The sequence below is a fragment of the Cyanistes caeruleus genome, chromosome 25 (genome assembly GCF_971803275.1).
Source record: "Cyanistes caeruleus chromosome 25, bCyaCae1.hap1.1, whole genome shotgun sequence".
NCBI lineage: Eukaryota > Metazoa > Chordata > Aves > Passeriformes > Paridae > Cyanistes > Cyanistes caeruleus.
In genome coordinates this window covers 3,935,008-3,948,472 of record NC_141725.1, presented here as the reverse complement: position 1 = coordinate 3,948,472, position 13,465 = coordinate 3,935,008, and the positions used below count along the sequence as shown (strand labels likewise).

General features: G+C 67.5%; 3 protein-coding genes across 4 annotated transcripts in view; 1 reads left to right on the top strand and 2 right to left on the bottom strand.

Annotated features, from left to right (window-relative positions):
• Positions 1-460: 460 nt before the first annotated feature.
• Positions 461-3,564, bottom strand: ATP5F1D (ATP synthase F1 subunit delta). The gene is made up of 5 exons (XM_086863121.1): positions 3,340-3,564; positions 2,434-2,587; positions 1,979-2,067; positions 1,389-1,517; positions 461-583 (listed from the first exon to the last, which is right to left on the bottom strand). Exons 1-4 carry the CDS (start codon positions 3,472-3,474, stop codon positions 1,395-1,397), a joined length of 501 nt encoding a protein of 166 aa, XP_086719247.1. The 5' UTR covers positions 3,475-3,564; the 3' UTR covers positions 461-583; positions 1,389-1,394.
• Positions 3,565-3,580: 16 nt separating this feature from the next.
• CBARP (CACN subunit beta associated regulatory protein) lies at positions 3,581-11,803 on the top strand. Its single transcript, XM_086863117.1, has 10 exons — positions 3,581-4,253; positions 6,368-6,439; positions 6,985-7,130; positions 7,237-7,298; positions 7,585-7,750; positions 7,818-7,992; positions 8,187-8,339; positions 8,668-8,866; positions 8,981-9,164; positions 9,491-11,803. The coding sequence occupies exons 2-10, from the start codon at positions 6,392-6,394 to the stop codon at positions 10,674-10,676; spliced, it is 2,319 nt and encodes a 772-aa protein (XP_086719243.1). The 5' UTR covers positions 3,581-4,253; positions 6,368-6,391; the 3' UTR covers positions 10,677-11,803.
• Positions 11,804-12,013: 210 nt separating this feature from the next.
• The window catches only part of STK11 (serine/threonine kinase 11), a 31,876-nt gene continuing 30,424 nt past the window's right edge, over positions 12,014-13,465 (bottom strand). For both annotated transcript variants that reach the window (XM_086863120.1, XM_086863119.1), the window contains one exon: positions 12,014-12,815. The gene's annotated coding sequence lies outside the window, so the exon portion shown is untranslated. The remainder of the gene's footprint in view (positions 12,816-13,465) is intronic.

Genomic DNA, 13,465 nt, shown 5'->3' with positions numbered 1-13,465 from the left:
CCCTCTCCACACCAAGCCTGTCTCCAGGAGCAGGGGAAGTGCCACTGGCAGCAGCAGGGGATGGGGCAGAGCCCAGCAGCTGCTGTCCAGCTGTGGGAAGCACTGTGCTGTGCCAATGTGGATTCCTGCAGTGCTGGAGCTGGGAGGCTGAGGCAGAGCCAGAGCTGGAGCAGGGAGCTGGGATAGGATGGCTCTGGAACAGACCTGTGCTCCTCCTGTGCTGCTGAAATCCCGCTGTCCGAGGGGTTACTGGAGATGGAAGTGGCTGGAGCACAGGGAGGGGATTATAAACCTGTCTGATGAACCTCCTGGGAGTGAGTCTCCCCTGGGAATGCCCAGCCAAACCCCAGGGCAGTGCTGGTGACCCCTTCCCAGGGTGAATCCGCCTTGGGGCAGGAGCTGGGAACTGCTCCCGCTCTAGCTGCAATTGCTGCCTGGGAAGAAGGCGAGTGCCACAAGAGGGGGTCACATTTCCTTTTAATTGATCAGAACCATTTCTCCACCTCCATTTGTCCCGTTCCATCTGTACAGCCGGGGAGCAGAACAGACACAGACTGGGAGTTCTGCATCCACAGTGGGATTCCTGCAAAACACAAAGAGGGGTCAGGTTAGTGTGGGGTGGGCTCGGCTGGGCCGTGGATCCCAATCCCCATCCCATGCTTGGCCCCACTCCAGCTGCTGTGAGTAAACACGAGCCACCAGCTCTCTAGGGCCAAAGAGCACCCAGGCCAGAGATGAGGAGAGAGCAGGAGCTGGTGCCCTCCTGTGCTCCAGGCTGAGCCCGTTGGAGGCTGTCAGTGACTCACAGCCCTGCACAGCACACGCTGCCGCAGCTCCCGGCTGCCAGCACGTGGGAAGGGATGAAGCACAGTCTGTGCAGGGCAGAGCAAAAAGAGGCCACAAGGTAAGGCCTCACCTCCCCTGAGACTGAAGCTGTTTGTCTTTAGTGGAAGCACGTGGGGCAGAGGTCACATGCTGCTGTCCCTGTGGGGCCCAGCAACCCCCTTCTGCCCCTGAATTGTCACCAGTTAAGGCCAGTCCCAGTGGGGACCTGGGGCACCAGCAAAGCCCCAGCAGTGACCACAGTTCCCAATCTGTCCCAGCACCACCCACCCACTCTTGTCAGGGCTGAACTCCGGTGTCACAGCCGGGCTGGACCAGGCTGTGTGTCAGGCTTGGACCCCACAGTGCCACCTTGCAGTCCCAGGTCCCAGTGCCACCTTGCAGCCCCAGTTGGCTCCGGGCTGGGGACCCCCATGAGTCCCCCAGAGCTGAGGCCTGAGCCTGGCAAGGGACAGCTGCAGTCACTGCTCCCCAAAAGCAAGTCAGATCCCCTTGCCCAGCCCCACAGGGTGTGGATGCTCAGCCAGGCTGCAGCTGAACCTCACCTGGATTTACTCCAGAGCCTTTACCAGAGCTTCATTAGCTTCTACCTTAATCTGAGCTTCTGCTTTAGCGGCTTCATCGGACGCTGCTGCCATCTCTGACACAGCTTTCTCCAGGTTGGATTTCGCAGTCTGGACATGAGGGCACAAAGAATGTGTGTCATTGGGAGACACTCCAAGAGAGGGGATTGTCCTGCCCTCCCTCCCTTGCAGCCACTGGTCCTTCATATGGATGCCAAGGTCCTTCATATGCTCCCACTGACTTGGGAGCCCCACAGAGCTACAGACACAGCTGTGCTGGCCCCAGACACTTTATCAGCAGGGAAAAGCTGTTCTGGAGGTGAGGACAAGGTCAGTGTTTGTTCATGGGGTGGGAAAAGGCATAGAGATTTATGACTGCAGAGCTCCCTCTCTCCAGAGACTTCACCAAGGAGAAGCCCCAAGCCTCTGATCCCAAAATGTAGTGGGGGTGCAGACACAACCCTGGCTTCTGGGCACTGGAAGCTCCCAAGACAAAGACCCCAGAGAAGAGAAGGGGGGAAAATCCTCCCCAGGGAGAGAGCCCAGGGCTGGTGAAATGTCTGGGTACTCACAGCCAGGTCCAGCATGTCCATGGTCACTGCCTCCTCTGCCAGCACCTGCACCGTGGAGTCGGCATGGACAGTGACAGAGCCGCTGCTCACTGTGAGGCACAACATGGGGTGGGTCAGCCAGGGCTGCCAGAGGGGCTCAGCCCTGGCATCCCCACCATCCTTTCCCAAAACAAACCCTCAGCCCTGTTCTGTCACATTTCCAGCATTCAGGGACTCAGCTCCCACCCCAAGGCAAGCTGGAGCAGGGGAAGCTCCCAGAGAGCCTGAGCAGAACTAAGACCTGACCCCAGCCCACGGCTCCCAGAGCAGCTTCCAGCAGTCCTTGTCAGGCTGGGAAAGCAGAAATCCCTGGAAGTGCACCAGGCCACACCTGGATGGGCAGAACCTCCCTTGTGCAAGTGCCAAGAACATCATCCTCACGCACACCTTTCCTCCCCAGCTCCTGCCTCGCTCACCAAAGTACTTGGTGGCCGTCCCATCCTCAGCGTGGACTGTGACAACGCCCGGCCGGAGCACCTGGAGCGTGGGGACGTGGGATGCCAGGATGCCAAAGGAGCCGGTCAGCGTGGGCACATCCACCTGCTTCACGTTGGCACCGTTGTAGAACACCTGGACAAAGAGGGCAAAGAGGCAGAGTCACCAGGGATGGGGGGATGGAGAGCCCGGGGAAGAGCGCATCCCGAGGGAGCAGCGCAGCTCCTGGCAGGTTCAGCACGCCAGGGTGTGCCCAGGACAGGCTGCACCTGCACAGGGTGGGAGCGGAGCCGGGCTGCGGAGAGGTCCTGGCAAAGGCAGCGGGGAAGCGTTCCCAGCTCCCAGGGGCACGGCGGGGAGGCGGCACATGGAGACACCGAGTCGGGAGTGGGCGAGTGGCGCCGGCACAGCCGGGAGCAGCCTGGGAAGCGCGTGGGGAGCCCTGAGCTGCCGGCCCCGCTCCGGCCCACGCTGCCGGGCTGTCCCTGTCCCCGTCCCCAGCCCGCGCCCAGCCCCGGGGACAGCCCTGGGCCCGGCGGGGGCGGACCGGCCGTGTCCCGCTCCGGGCCGGCGGCGCTGCGGCGGGCCCGGGCCTGGCAGGCACAGCGGGGCTGGAAGGGCTGGACCGGCCCCAGGCAGGCCCCGGGAGCGCGGCGGCGGGGACCGAGCGCCCGGGGCAGGCGGGCAAGGCCCGAGGTCAGGGCCAAGGTCAGCCCGGTGACAGCCCGGTGACAGCCCGGCCGTGCCCCGGGAACCGCAGAGCACCCGGGAATGGACAGCCCCGCGGGGGCGGCAGCACCGGCCGCGTCCCGCCCGCCCCGGGCCCTCAGGAGACACCGGGCGAGGCGGCGGCGGGGACACCGGGACCGGGGCCGGGGCGGGCCTACCTGTGTGGGTGAGGCGAAGGTGAAGGCCATGGCAGCGGGGCCGCCGGCGGGATCGGCATAGCCGCGGGCGGGGGGCAGCGGCAGCGCGGGGCGGGCGAGGCGGAGGAGGCGGCGGGCGCAGAACATCGCAGCCATGGTGGCAGCGGCGGCGGCGCGGGGCAGGCCGGGACGGAGCCGGACCACAGCTCCCGGCGCACCCCGCGCGCCGCCCGGCGGAGGAAAAGCGTCACGATGCGCCGCCTGGCCTTATGGGAGTTGTAGTCTTCTCCGCCTGCCGGGTGTCGTGGTGCCGGGCGGGGGGGCCCGCTCCGCCTCCGCACCGAGGGGCCGCCGCAACCCCGGCCCCGGTCCGGCCGTGCCCCAGCGGCTCGGGGAGCTCCGGGGCGGGGATGGACACAGGGAGGTGGGACAGGAACGCAGACGGGGGTATGGGGCAGGCAGGGGTAGAGGCAGGAGTGGTACAGGCAGGGATGCAGGCAGGGATGCAGGTAGAGGAGGTGCAGGCAGGACTGGTACAGACAGGTGTGAGGGCAGCGGTGGAGGCAGGGCTGATGTAGGCAGGGCTAGTGCAGGCAGGGATGCAAGCAGGAGTGCAGTCAGGGCTGGGGCCGACAGGTGTAGTCAGGGCTGGGGCAGGCAAGAATAAAAGCAGAGGTAGGGGCAGAGGTGCAGGCAGGAGTTAGAGCAGGACTGTGAGGCAGGCAGAGGGGCAGGGGGGACAGGCAGAGGGGCAGGGGGGACAGGCAGAGGGGCAGGGGGGACAGGCAGGGCTGGTGCAGGCAGGGCTGGGGCAGCCCCTGTCCCCACGTGACGCCCGCGCCGCGCGGGGGCGGCTCCGGTTCATTCATAAATCCCGGGGCCGCCCCGCCGCACCGAGCGCAGCGGCGGCGATGGAGCCCCGGTCTCGGTTGTAGGTGAGTGTCTGGCTCCGCCGCCTCGCGACAGCCCCTATCGCGACACAGGGAGCCGGCCCGGCCGAGGGGAGAGCATCGCGCCCTACCGCGCGTAGAGGTCCCGGGGGCTCCTGCCTCGCTGTCAGCAGCCCTTTCGGCAGCCCTGTCACCAGCTCTGCCTGCATCCCTTATCCCTGCCCCACGTCCCTGTCCCACATCCCTGCCCGCATCCCTCATCGCGCATCCTACGTGCCTGTCTCCATCCCTGCCCCACATTCCTGCCTGCATCCCGCATCCCTGCCTGCATCCCGCATCCCTGCCTCCATCCCCGCCCCACATCCCTGACTGCATCCCCGTCACCGGGCTGGGGCGCGGGCCTGCAGTCACAGGGGGCAGAGCGGGTCCCCCCCACGCCCCCAGCCCGTCCCCGGTCCAGCGGGACCCCGTGGGTCGCACACACGCGTGGGGCGCAGCCCCGGCCCGTCCCCCGCCCCCCTTCCCACGTGCGGAGGCGCGGCACCACCGGGGTCCCCCGACCCCGAGCCCCCGCCCCGGGCACTGGCGGCGACCCCGGGTCCCGCCCCGTGTCCCCTCCGAGGGGGACAGCCCGGGGACCGGCCCCCTCCTCCAGACAATGGCCGTCCTGTTCCTGCCGGGTCGCCATGGAGACGGGATTCCTCCATGATGGGGAACAGGAGGGACATTCTTCCCGCTCCCCCCGGCCCCCCGCGCCCCCCGCCTGGGGCCGGAGGATGCCCCATAGGGATCCCCCCCGTGGGGCGCTCATCCCGCGTGGAGCCGCAGCCCCTCGCCCGGGGTCCCCCCATGTGGTCGGAAGCGGGACCCCCACCCCCTTACCCTTTCTCAGGGGTCGCGGGATGGGTCCCTTCACCTCGTGCTGCATCCCACCAGCCTGGAGATGCCCGAGGGCCGGTGTGGGCAGGGGGTCCTCCGCCTCTGGAGGCCCCCGACGCCCCGATATCCCTCCAAGGGGTTGGTACCCCAACCTGTGACAGGGCAGCCTCAGCCATCACCGTCCCTCACTGCCAGCTGCGACACGGCCACCCCTGCGCTGTCCCCACGAGTGACAGTCCCCACCCCTTCACGGGCTCCATTCACATTTTTCACTGACCTAATTTTGAGCGGCTTCCAAGTGCCCACCCCTGCCCGCTCCGGGGGTCTCCGACACAGCATCGCCCACCCAGCTCAGGCTCAGCCCCTTCAGCAGCCTGGGGACCCACGGAGGGGACCCACGGAGGGGACCCACGGCCTCGCAGCGGGAGCTGGAGCTCGGCAGCCCCCGGGAAGGGCCGGACACGCAGGAGGGTGACGAGGTCCCCGCCGGGTCCCCAAAGGCCGCAGGGCCGATGCCGCGGAGGGGAGTGGGACCCCTGTCCTGGCGGGTCTCGCTCCTCAGGAGCTCGGCCCGGCCCCCCCGGCCCCTCGGTGTCCCCCCCGCGCGGACAGCCCGGTGACGGAGCCGCTCTCGGGATGACTCACGAGCGTCACCCGTCGCGCTCCGGCGACACCCACGCCACGAGCTGTGGGGCGGCCACCTGCCCCCCATCCCTGCCGGGAGCCCCCAGCGCGGCTCCCCCCGAGCTTCCGCGGGCAGGGGGTCCCTCGGCGGCGGGGCTGGGGCTGCGTTTGGCCCCCGGGGACGGCAGCGCGGTGTCACCCCGGACCTGGGGCAGGGACTTCACCCCCCGGGCCAGCTCTGGCCACCAGCACCAGCCACCGTTTGGGGGCTCCGGCCCCAGCCGGGCGTGGGGACCGTGGCCGCTCCGTGCTCCGGGGGGCTGGGAGCGGGGGGTGGCTGTGCCCGGCGGGGGTGAGGGGTTCTCTGGGGAGGGGCAGCGGTTCTGCCCCCTCCTCCCCATCCTTCCATCCGTCCATCCCTGCTTCCCTCCTGACCACACCCTCCATCCCTTCATCCTTCCCCTGAGCACACCCTCCCTTCATCCCTCCATCCCGGTCCCTCCCTCCATCTCTCCATCCCGGTCCCTCCCTCCCGGTCCCTCCCGGCAGCTCCGCACCGCGGTGCCGGGCAGGGGCCGGGCAGGAGCCGCCGCCGCCGCCCCCGGCCCGGCCCCGCCGTCCCGGCCGGTGCCTCCCTCTGTCTCCCCCCGTCCCAGGACACGCTCGGGCCGGGACAGACCATGAGCGATGACCCAACACCCTGGGACAACGCGACCGAGAGCGCCACGGTGAGTGCTGCCTGTCCCTGCCTGTCTGTGCCGCCCCTCCCCACGCCGCCAGCCTCCCGCGGGAGGGGGGATGCCTGTTGGGAGCTGTGGGGTTCTCGTCGCTGCCGTGGGGCTGGCGTCTTCGCTCGGGGGGGCACGGCAGCAGCCCCGCTGTCACCCCCTGCTCTGCCAGTGCCGTGAGTGGGTGACAGCTCTCCGTGTCCTGGGCACCGCTGGGATGCTCTGGGGGTCCAGCGGCCTGGGGGCTGCTGCCGGATCAGCCCCTCTCCCCCGGGCAGGGAGAGCGAGCACCGACCCCCGCGGTGGGGCAGGGTTGGGGGTCCTGCCGCCGTCCCCATCCCCAACCCCGTTCCCACTCCCTCTCGGCGCGGGGGCCGCGGGCGGCTCAGCCCCCCCGTCTGCGTTGCCTTGGTGCAGGCAGGGCCCGGGGGCGGCGGGGGGTGGGGGGCGCGGCGGCTCTGGGGAGCAGCGCTGGCGTCAGCGCGGTGGGAGCAGGTTTGGGGTGGGCCGAGGTCCCCGCGGTTCAGCTCCTCGGCCTCGGGCAGGCGGTGCCCGGCGAGGTGTCCCCTCAGGATGGGTACGTGCTGCTCCTCGCCCTGCTCTCCATCTTCATCGGGGGCACACTGGTCCTGCTCTCGGGCATCCTGATCATCTGCCGCCGCTGCTGCGAGGCCGACCGCCGGCACTCCAGGTGGGCAAGGGGTGACGCCACCGTCCCCGGGGTGTGTGGCACCGCGAGGAGGGTCGGGGGCGGGGGGGGGCTGGCCCGGGCACCTCTGACCCTCCTCCCCCTGCAGAGCCAGCGATGACCCCGAGAAAACCAACACCACTTACCTGGATGACTCGCAGCAGGCGCAGGGTGAGTGACCCGCGCTGACCGCCCCCAGCTGCATCCCAGGTTCTGGGGAGGGGGGTGAGGCAGCTCCTGGTCCCTCCCCTCCCAATGTGCAGCCCCATGACAGTGACAACCACACACCCCTTGTGCCCCCCATTGTCCATCCCTGGCTGTGGCGCGAGACTGGCAGCAGGGAATTCCGGGTTGGCATTGAGGCCGTGAGGGCAGCAAGTTTGCCAAGCCTCAGCTGGGGAAGCTGGGGAACACCACGGTGGCGGGGGGGGGACACTGCTGACCCCCTTCTCTGCAGATATCACTGGCAAAGCGGAGGACCCCGAGTGCCTGTCGTCCTCCAGCTACCGGGATGCGGAGAGCGAGCGGTTCCTGTCCTCCAGCTCCTCCACTGCCCGGCGCGTCTCCTTCAACGAGGCCGCGCTCTTTGACCAGGGCAAGAAGTCCCAGGAGAAGGGGAGGAGGTGAAGCTCTGAGCTGAGTGGGGGACAGGGGGTTGGGGCTTCCCCTCCTGACCCAGCTGTCCCACAGGTACACACTGACAGAGGGGGACTTCCACCACCTGAAGAACGCCCGCCTGACTCACCTGCACCTCCCGCCGCCTGCCCTCAAGATTGTCACCATCCACGAGTGTGAGTCCAGCGAGAACAGCCTGGCCATGACCCCCCGCCTGCCCCCGCCCAAGCCTGGTCTTGCCATCTTCCAGGTGAGCCCCCAGTGCCCGAGGGACAGGAGGGACATGGGAGCCAGGTGTCCTAAAGCACCCCAGGGAGGCACTGCTGGGCCCAGGGTGGGAGTCTCAGGGCATTGCTGGAAGTAGAGACAGGAGGTCCTGGGGTGCAGGGGCCCCTCCTGGTCCCCACTCTCGTGCAGCCCCCCTGAGCGTGCTCTGCCTTGCAGCCCCCCGCGGGGGCCCTGCCCCGGCCGGTGCTCCCCAGCCATGCCGTGGGCCCCAGCTCTGCCCTGCCCGGGGACACCTACAACTCCACCGTGGACACCAGCTTCACAGAGGCCAGCCCGTCCGCCTCCTCCGACTCCGGGGAGGGGCCCTCGGTGAGTGCTGGGGCGGGGGCCGGGACTGGCCGGGGGAAGGGGCTCCCAGCCCGCACAGCCCCAAGGGTCCTGTCCTGCTCCCTCCTTGCTCCTCCAGATCCCAGCCCTGCCCCCCCTGCTCCGTGCCAGGGCTCAGGGAGAGACGTGGGCATCCAGCTAGAAACAGGCTCTGCCCCCCCCCGCCTCATCCCTGCCCCGGGGGACATTTGTGCATCTGCTGCAGCCCAGCTCTGCGGAGCGGACAAAGGAGCCGAGTGGGATGCGGGGGGGCCGGGGCGGGGGGCGTGCTCGGGTCCGAGCGGGCACTCACGGCCCCCCATGCCCCCAGTTCACAGCAGCACCCAGGAGTGCTGGGGCGGGCAGTGCCGGCCCCGGGGAGCCCCCCCCGACCCCTCCCCAGGGCACCGTCCTGCAGTTCTTCACCCGCCTGCGTCGCCACGCCAGCCTGGACGGGGCCAGCCCCTACTTCAGGATCAAGAAGTGGAAGCTGGAGAGCACCCAGCGGGCGTCCAGCCTGGACACCAGAGGTGGGGGTCAGCGGGGGCCCCGCGGGGCCGTGCAGGGGGAGGTGGACATGTATGGGTGGGGGGCTGGTGGTGCCGGTTGGGTTTTCCCCCCCAGCCCTGCCCTGCGCCCCCCAGGGTCCCCCAAGCGCCGGCAGTTCCAGAGGCAGCGGGCAGCCAGCGAGAGCATGGACCAAGAGGACCGGGACCCCCATCAGACCGACATCATCCAGTACATTGCCCACACGGATGACGTGGCCTTCCACCCCGCGGGGGGCCCCTTCCTGCCCTCCCCCGCCAGCCCCCCACCCTCTCTCGGCAGGTATTTTTCAGTAGATAAGAGGGGACGGGGATGGGTGAGCCGGGCACCGGGAAGGCACCGAGGGACCCCCGTGCTGCCCTGGGAATGGGGGGCTCCCACCTCTACGGCTCTGGTGGGGCAGCCGGGTCTGGGGCGAGGGGTCCGGGGGGGTTGCTGGTGATGGGGAGGTTGGGTTGGGGCACGGGCACGGTGCTGGGGACAGCATGGAGGAGCGGGTGGCACCACGGCAGCGCTGTGGAGCCTGCAGGGGCCGGGCTGGCACATCCCTGCCCGCTGCCTGCGGGGTCTGTCCGGTCCCTGACGTGACACCGGGGTGGTGCCCGCAGGCTAGAGCCGGGCGAGGGCGGCGCGGGCAGCCCCGGCGAGTCCGGCGTGCCCGAGCAGCCCAGCGCCTACCACGACATCTGGAGCCTGCGCGCCTCGCTGGAGCTGTACGCGGCCTCCGAGCGCAGCAACGACCAGGACTCGGTGCGCAGCGACGGCGGGGACAGCGTCTCCTCCGCCAGCGGCGTGCCCCCCTGCCCCTCCCCTTCCCTGGACGAGGCTGAAGGCCCCGAGGAGAAGTTCTGGGGTCGGCCCAAGCCGGAGGAATCGGAGCCCGGCACGCGCAAGCTGCTGCAGATGGACAGCGGCTACGCCTCCATCGAGGCGCCCAGCCGGGGGGGCGAGGAGGGCCCCCCCAAGGACCAGACGGCCTCCGAGAAGCGCATTTGCTTCACCAGCGCCGGGCGGAAAGGAACCATCTTCGAGAGCTTCGAGGGCCGGGAGCCGGAGGAGGAGGAGGAGGAGGAAGATGAGGAAGAGGAGGAGGGGGGGAGCACGACCCTGGGCGCGGCGGGTGGGGGACACCTCCGTCCCCACAGCCCCCTGGCCTGGTCCCCGTACGGGCAGATGTTCCCGGGGCGGGAGGGGCTGCCCCGGCGGGACTACAGCATCGACGAGAAGACGGACGCGCTGTTCAACGCCTTCGTGCGCCACGACCCGCAGTTCGACGAGTCTCCGCTGCGGGGGAAGCACCGCTCCCGCACGCACCTGCGCAAGCAGTGGCAGCACACCAAGCAGTTCAGCGACCCCGGCGTGCGGTACCCGGCGCTGGAGCGGCACCGGACGCCCCTGCGCCGCGGCGACAGCGCCAATTATCCCCTGGACTCCCGGTTCCACAGCCCCCTGCCCCGCATCGTCAGCGCCGGCGACGAGGAGGCGGCCGAGGCGGCCGATGGGGTCCCCCCTGCCCCGGCGCTGCCTGACCCCGAGATCCAGGTGATCGTGGAGGAGCCCGGAGAGGCGGCCCCCGAGCCCAAGGCTGGCTCCGAGCCCCCTGAGGACGATGACTGCCCCGGCCCCGGGAGGTGCTTGGGGCTGGGCTCCGGCTCGGAGCTGATGGACAAGATCGCCGGCGGCCTGGAGGAGCGGCTCTACGGGCACCTGAGGAAAGCGGCAGAGAGAGAGACCCCCGAGTGCACGGTGGCCGTGGCAGCCAGTGATGCCCCCCCTGACCACAGCACGGTCTAGGCCCGGCGTGAGGGGGAGAGAGCCCAGCACGGGGCGGGGGGGCTCAGCCCCCACCAGGGTTCGGGGCTCCATCCCCTCCTGCTGCCGGCACGGGGTGCCCGGTGCGGGAAGGGATCCTGGCCCGGGGAGGCCAGGAGGGCACGTGGGGGCCCCTGGCTGTACCCCCAGCACGGGGGTCCGGTAGCGTGGGGTGGCCGAGCCCCCCGGCTCCCGGGAGCGAGGGCCCGGGCTGGGGGAGCCCCGGGGGTCGGGGCACGGAGGAGAAGCCGAGCGTTGGCCGGGGGTCAGCGCTGAGGGACTTTGCTGAAGCTCCCACCCCGCTGAGCCCCCGAGGCACCTCCGCTCTCCCCTCCCTCCGTGGTTTTACAAGCAATAAGCCTCTCGTCCGGCCGGGAATGTCCCCGCCAGGAAGGGGCCGGAGCTGGGTGTCCCCGCTCCGGGGATGCTGCGGTGCCACCCTGGCCAGGGGGCACTTTGGGGAGGGGGGAAGTCACCTCCTCAATCCCAAACCCCTCCTGCCCGAGATCTGCAGGGAGCCTGGGATCTAAACTGGAAGCAGGGGGCCTGGGCCAGGGGGATTCTTGAGGGGCTCAAGCACCGCTTGGGGGGCCCCAAAGTGGCAGCCTAAGGGCTGGGGGGGGGGGCAGGATCGACCCCAAAAATACCCCCCGGAGGGGTGGGGGCTGCCTGGTGCCTGCCCCTGGTGCTGCCCCCTGGCCCAGGGTACAGGGGGAGAGCAGAGTGGGGCATCCCCAGGTGTGCTGTGGGTGACCCCCAGTGCCCCCCAGCACCCCAGTGGGGGCTCGAGGATATTTATTGATTTTTACAGAGGTGGCTGCTGCTCCGGGGTGCAGGGGATGGGGTGTGTTTGCTTTTTATTGGGTTTTTGTGTTTCAAAGGATGGGTGAAAAAGAGAAAAAAAAAAAGAAACTGCCCCAGCCCAGCCCTGGCTGTGGCACCTGGGACTCGGCAGCGGGGGGGGGACAGGCAGGGCCCCCCCAAACCCCCATTGCATGCGAGTAGAGGCCGGGTTGCTCCTTCCCTCTGCGCAGGCTCTGCCCAAAGCCCTCCCTCCATCACCTCTGCGTTTTTAAGTCTATAAACAAAGGAGAAAAACCAAAACCGACTGTGATGTCTCTGAGCTCTTTTCTTACCTTCTGCCCCCTGGGATGGTGCCTGTTGTGGGGGTGGGAGGGTCGGGGCAGGGGGGCTCCAGGCCTGGCACTGCCCCACAGGTGTAGGGTTTGCCTGGGGGAGCTGTGCCTTTCCAAAAGGAAAAGGAGGAGGAGGGGCTGGTCGTGCCCACCTGCTGCAGGAGGAAGGACATGAAACCCACCTGCTGTTTTCACTTTATTTTTCTTTAAAAAAAGAAAAAAAAAAAAAAAAAAGGAGGGAAAAAAATAAAAAATAGAAAAAAAAAAAAAGCAGAAAAAAAGCCAAGTGGCTGCCAGCGCCCCAATCCCTTTGGATTCCTCCCAAACTCTGAGCCCTTCCTGGGCCCTGTTCCCTTCTGAGCCCCTCTGAGCCCCCGTGCAGCATGCAGGTGTAATAGAGTTCTGCTTTGTCTTAATACCTGTTTGTTTGGTTTTTTTTCCTCATCTGGTTTATTTTAACACATCACGATGTGTAGGAATCTCTAAATATACCGCAAATATAAACAAAACAAAACAAAAAAAAAAAAAGAAAAAAAAAAAAAAGAAAAAAAAAGAGAGGAAAATATATAATATATAACAGTAGTCTAAAACATAAAGTGCACGGCAATGGCTTTGCACGACTCTACATGGCCGGGGGGGGCCCGGCAGGGGGAAGGGGGAGGGTCCCACCCCCCCCAACCCCTCATCCCACCCTTCCCATCGCAAAATTAAAAACAGAATCAGTGTCTTGATTGGCAAAGAGTGATTGGGGGGAGGGGGGCAGCGTCCTGGCAGCCGCAGAGTTCAACTTCCAGGTGTCCGGTGGGGAAGGTCCAGCCACTGCAGCTTCGTGTCCTGGCGCTGGCCGGAGCAGGGGGTGCAGGGAGGGAAGGGGGGGCTCCTTGGTTGGTTTCCTCTGGTTTCCTTTTGGATCACAAGCACAGTCCAGTCCCAGGAGAGAGGCAGAGCTGGGGTGAGGAGGGGGACGCAGGCTGGCCTGGGGACGCTGCGGGGAGAACAGAGAGAAGGGGGTTAGGGAGGGCACAGGGTGCCCAATTTGGGGTGCTGGCTCTGCTCCTGCACCCTGCCCCGGGGCTCCCTCTGGCACCCTGGGATGGGAGTGAGGGGCTCAGGATGCCTCTGTTGTCCTTGGAAGGTTTTGGGGGCTCCTACAGCACATGGTCCCTCAGCCAGGTGAGCCCAGAGGAGAAAACAGTGCCAAGGAATGTCATGTATGCCAAGGAGGGGAGCATTCCCTTCCTTCCAAAGGCTAAATGGGGGGGGTGACCCAGCCAGGCTGGGCAGCCCTCACAGAGCTTCCCCTTCCAGCAGCAGCTGAGCAGGAAGGGGCAGGAGCAGCAGCAGGTCCAGGGGAGTCCCATCCCAGGCTCCGGCTGCACTGACTCCCCGCAGGTGACTCACTGCCCCCATGAATTAAAGATGGAGCTGCCACGGGCCTCTGACAGCTGCAGGGGGAGGATCCGGCTTTTATTTCGGGCTTTTTTCACACCACAAAGCTGGTCGTGATCCAGGAGATAACAGAGCTCAGCCCCAGCAGCGCTGTGACGAGCATGAGGCCGGGGGCGGATGAGGCTGAACATGAGTCACTGCTGGCTCCGTTATGAATGAGGGGTGGAAGGAGGGGACAGGGCTTGG

Excerpts from the sequence above, each read along its gene's own strand:
- ATP5F1D (XM_086863121.1), bottom strand. The coding sequence starts at position 3,474 with ATGGCTGCGATGTTCTGCGCCCGCCGCCTCCTCCGCCTCGCCCGCCCC. Across the intron at positions 2,588-3,339 it reads CCTTCGCCTCACCCACACAG|GTGTTCTACAACGGTGCCAA; the intron begins GTAGGCCCGCCC and ends CTCTTTGTCCAG. Across the intron at positions 2,068-2,433 it reads GACGGCCACCAAGTACTTTG|TGAGCAGCGGCTCTGTCACT; the intron begins GTGAGCGAGGCA and ends TGTGCCTCACAG.
- CBARP (XM_086863117.1), top strand. The coding sequence starts at position 6,392 with ATGAGCGATGACCCAACACCCTGGGACAACGCGACCGAGAGCGCCACG. Across the intron at positions 8,340-8,667 it reads ACTCCGGGGAGGGGCCCTCG|TTCACAGCAGCACCCAGGAG; the intron begins GTGAGTGCTGGG and ends CCATGCCCCCAG. Across the intron at positions 8,867-8,980 it reads GTCCAGCCTGGACACCAGAG|GGTCCCCCAAGCGCCGGCAG; the intron begins GTGGGGGTCAGC and ends TGCGCCCCCCAG.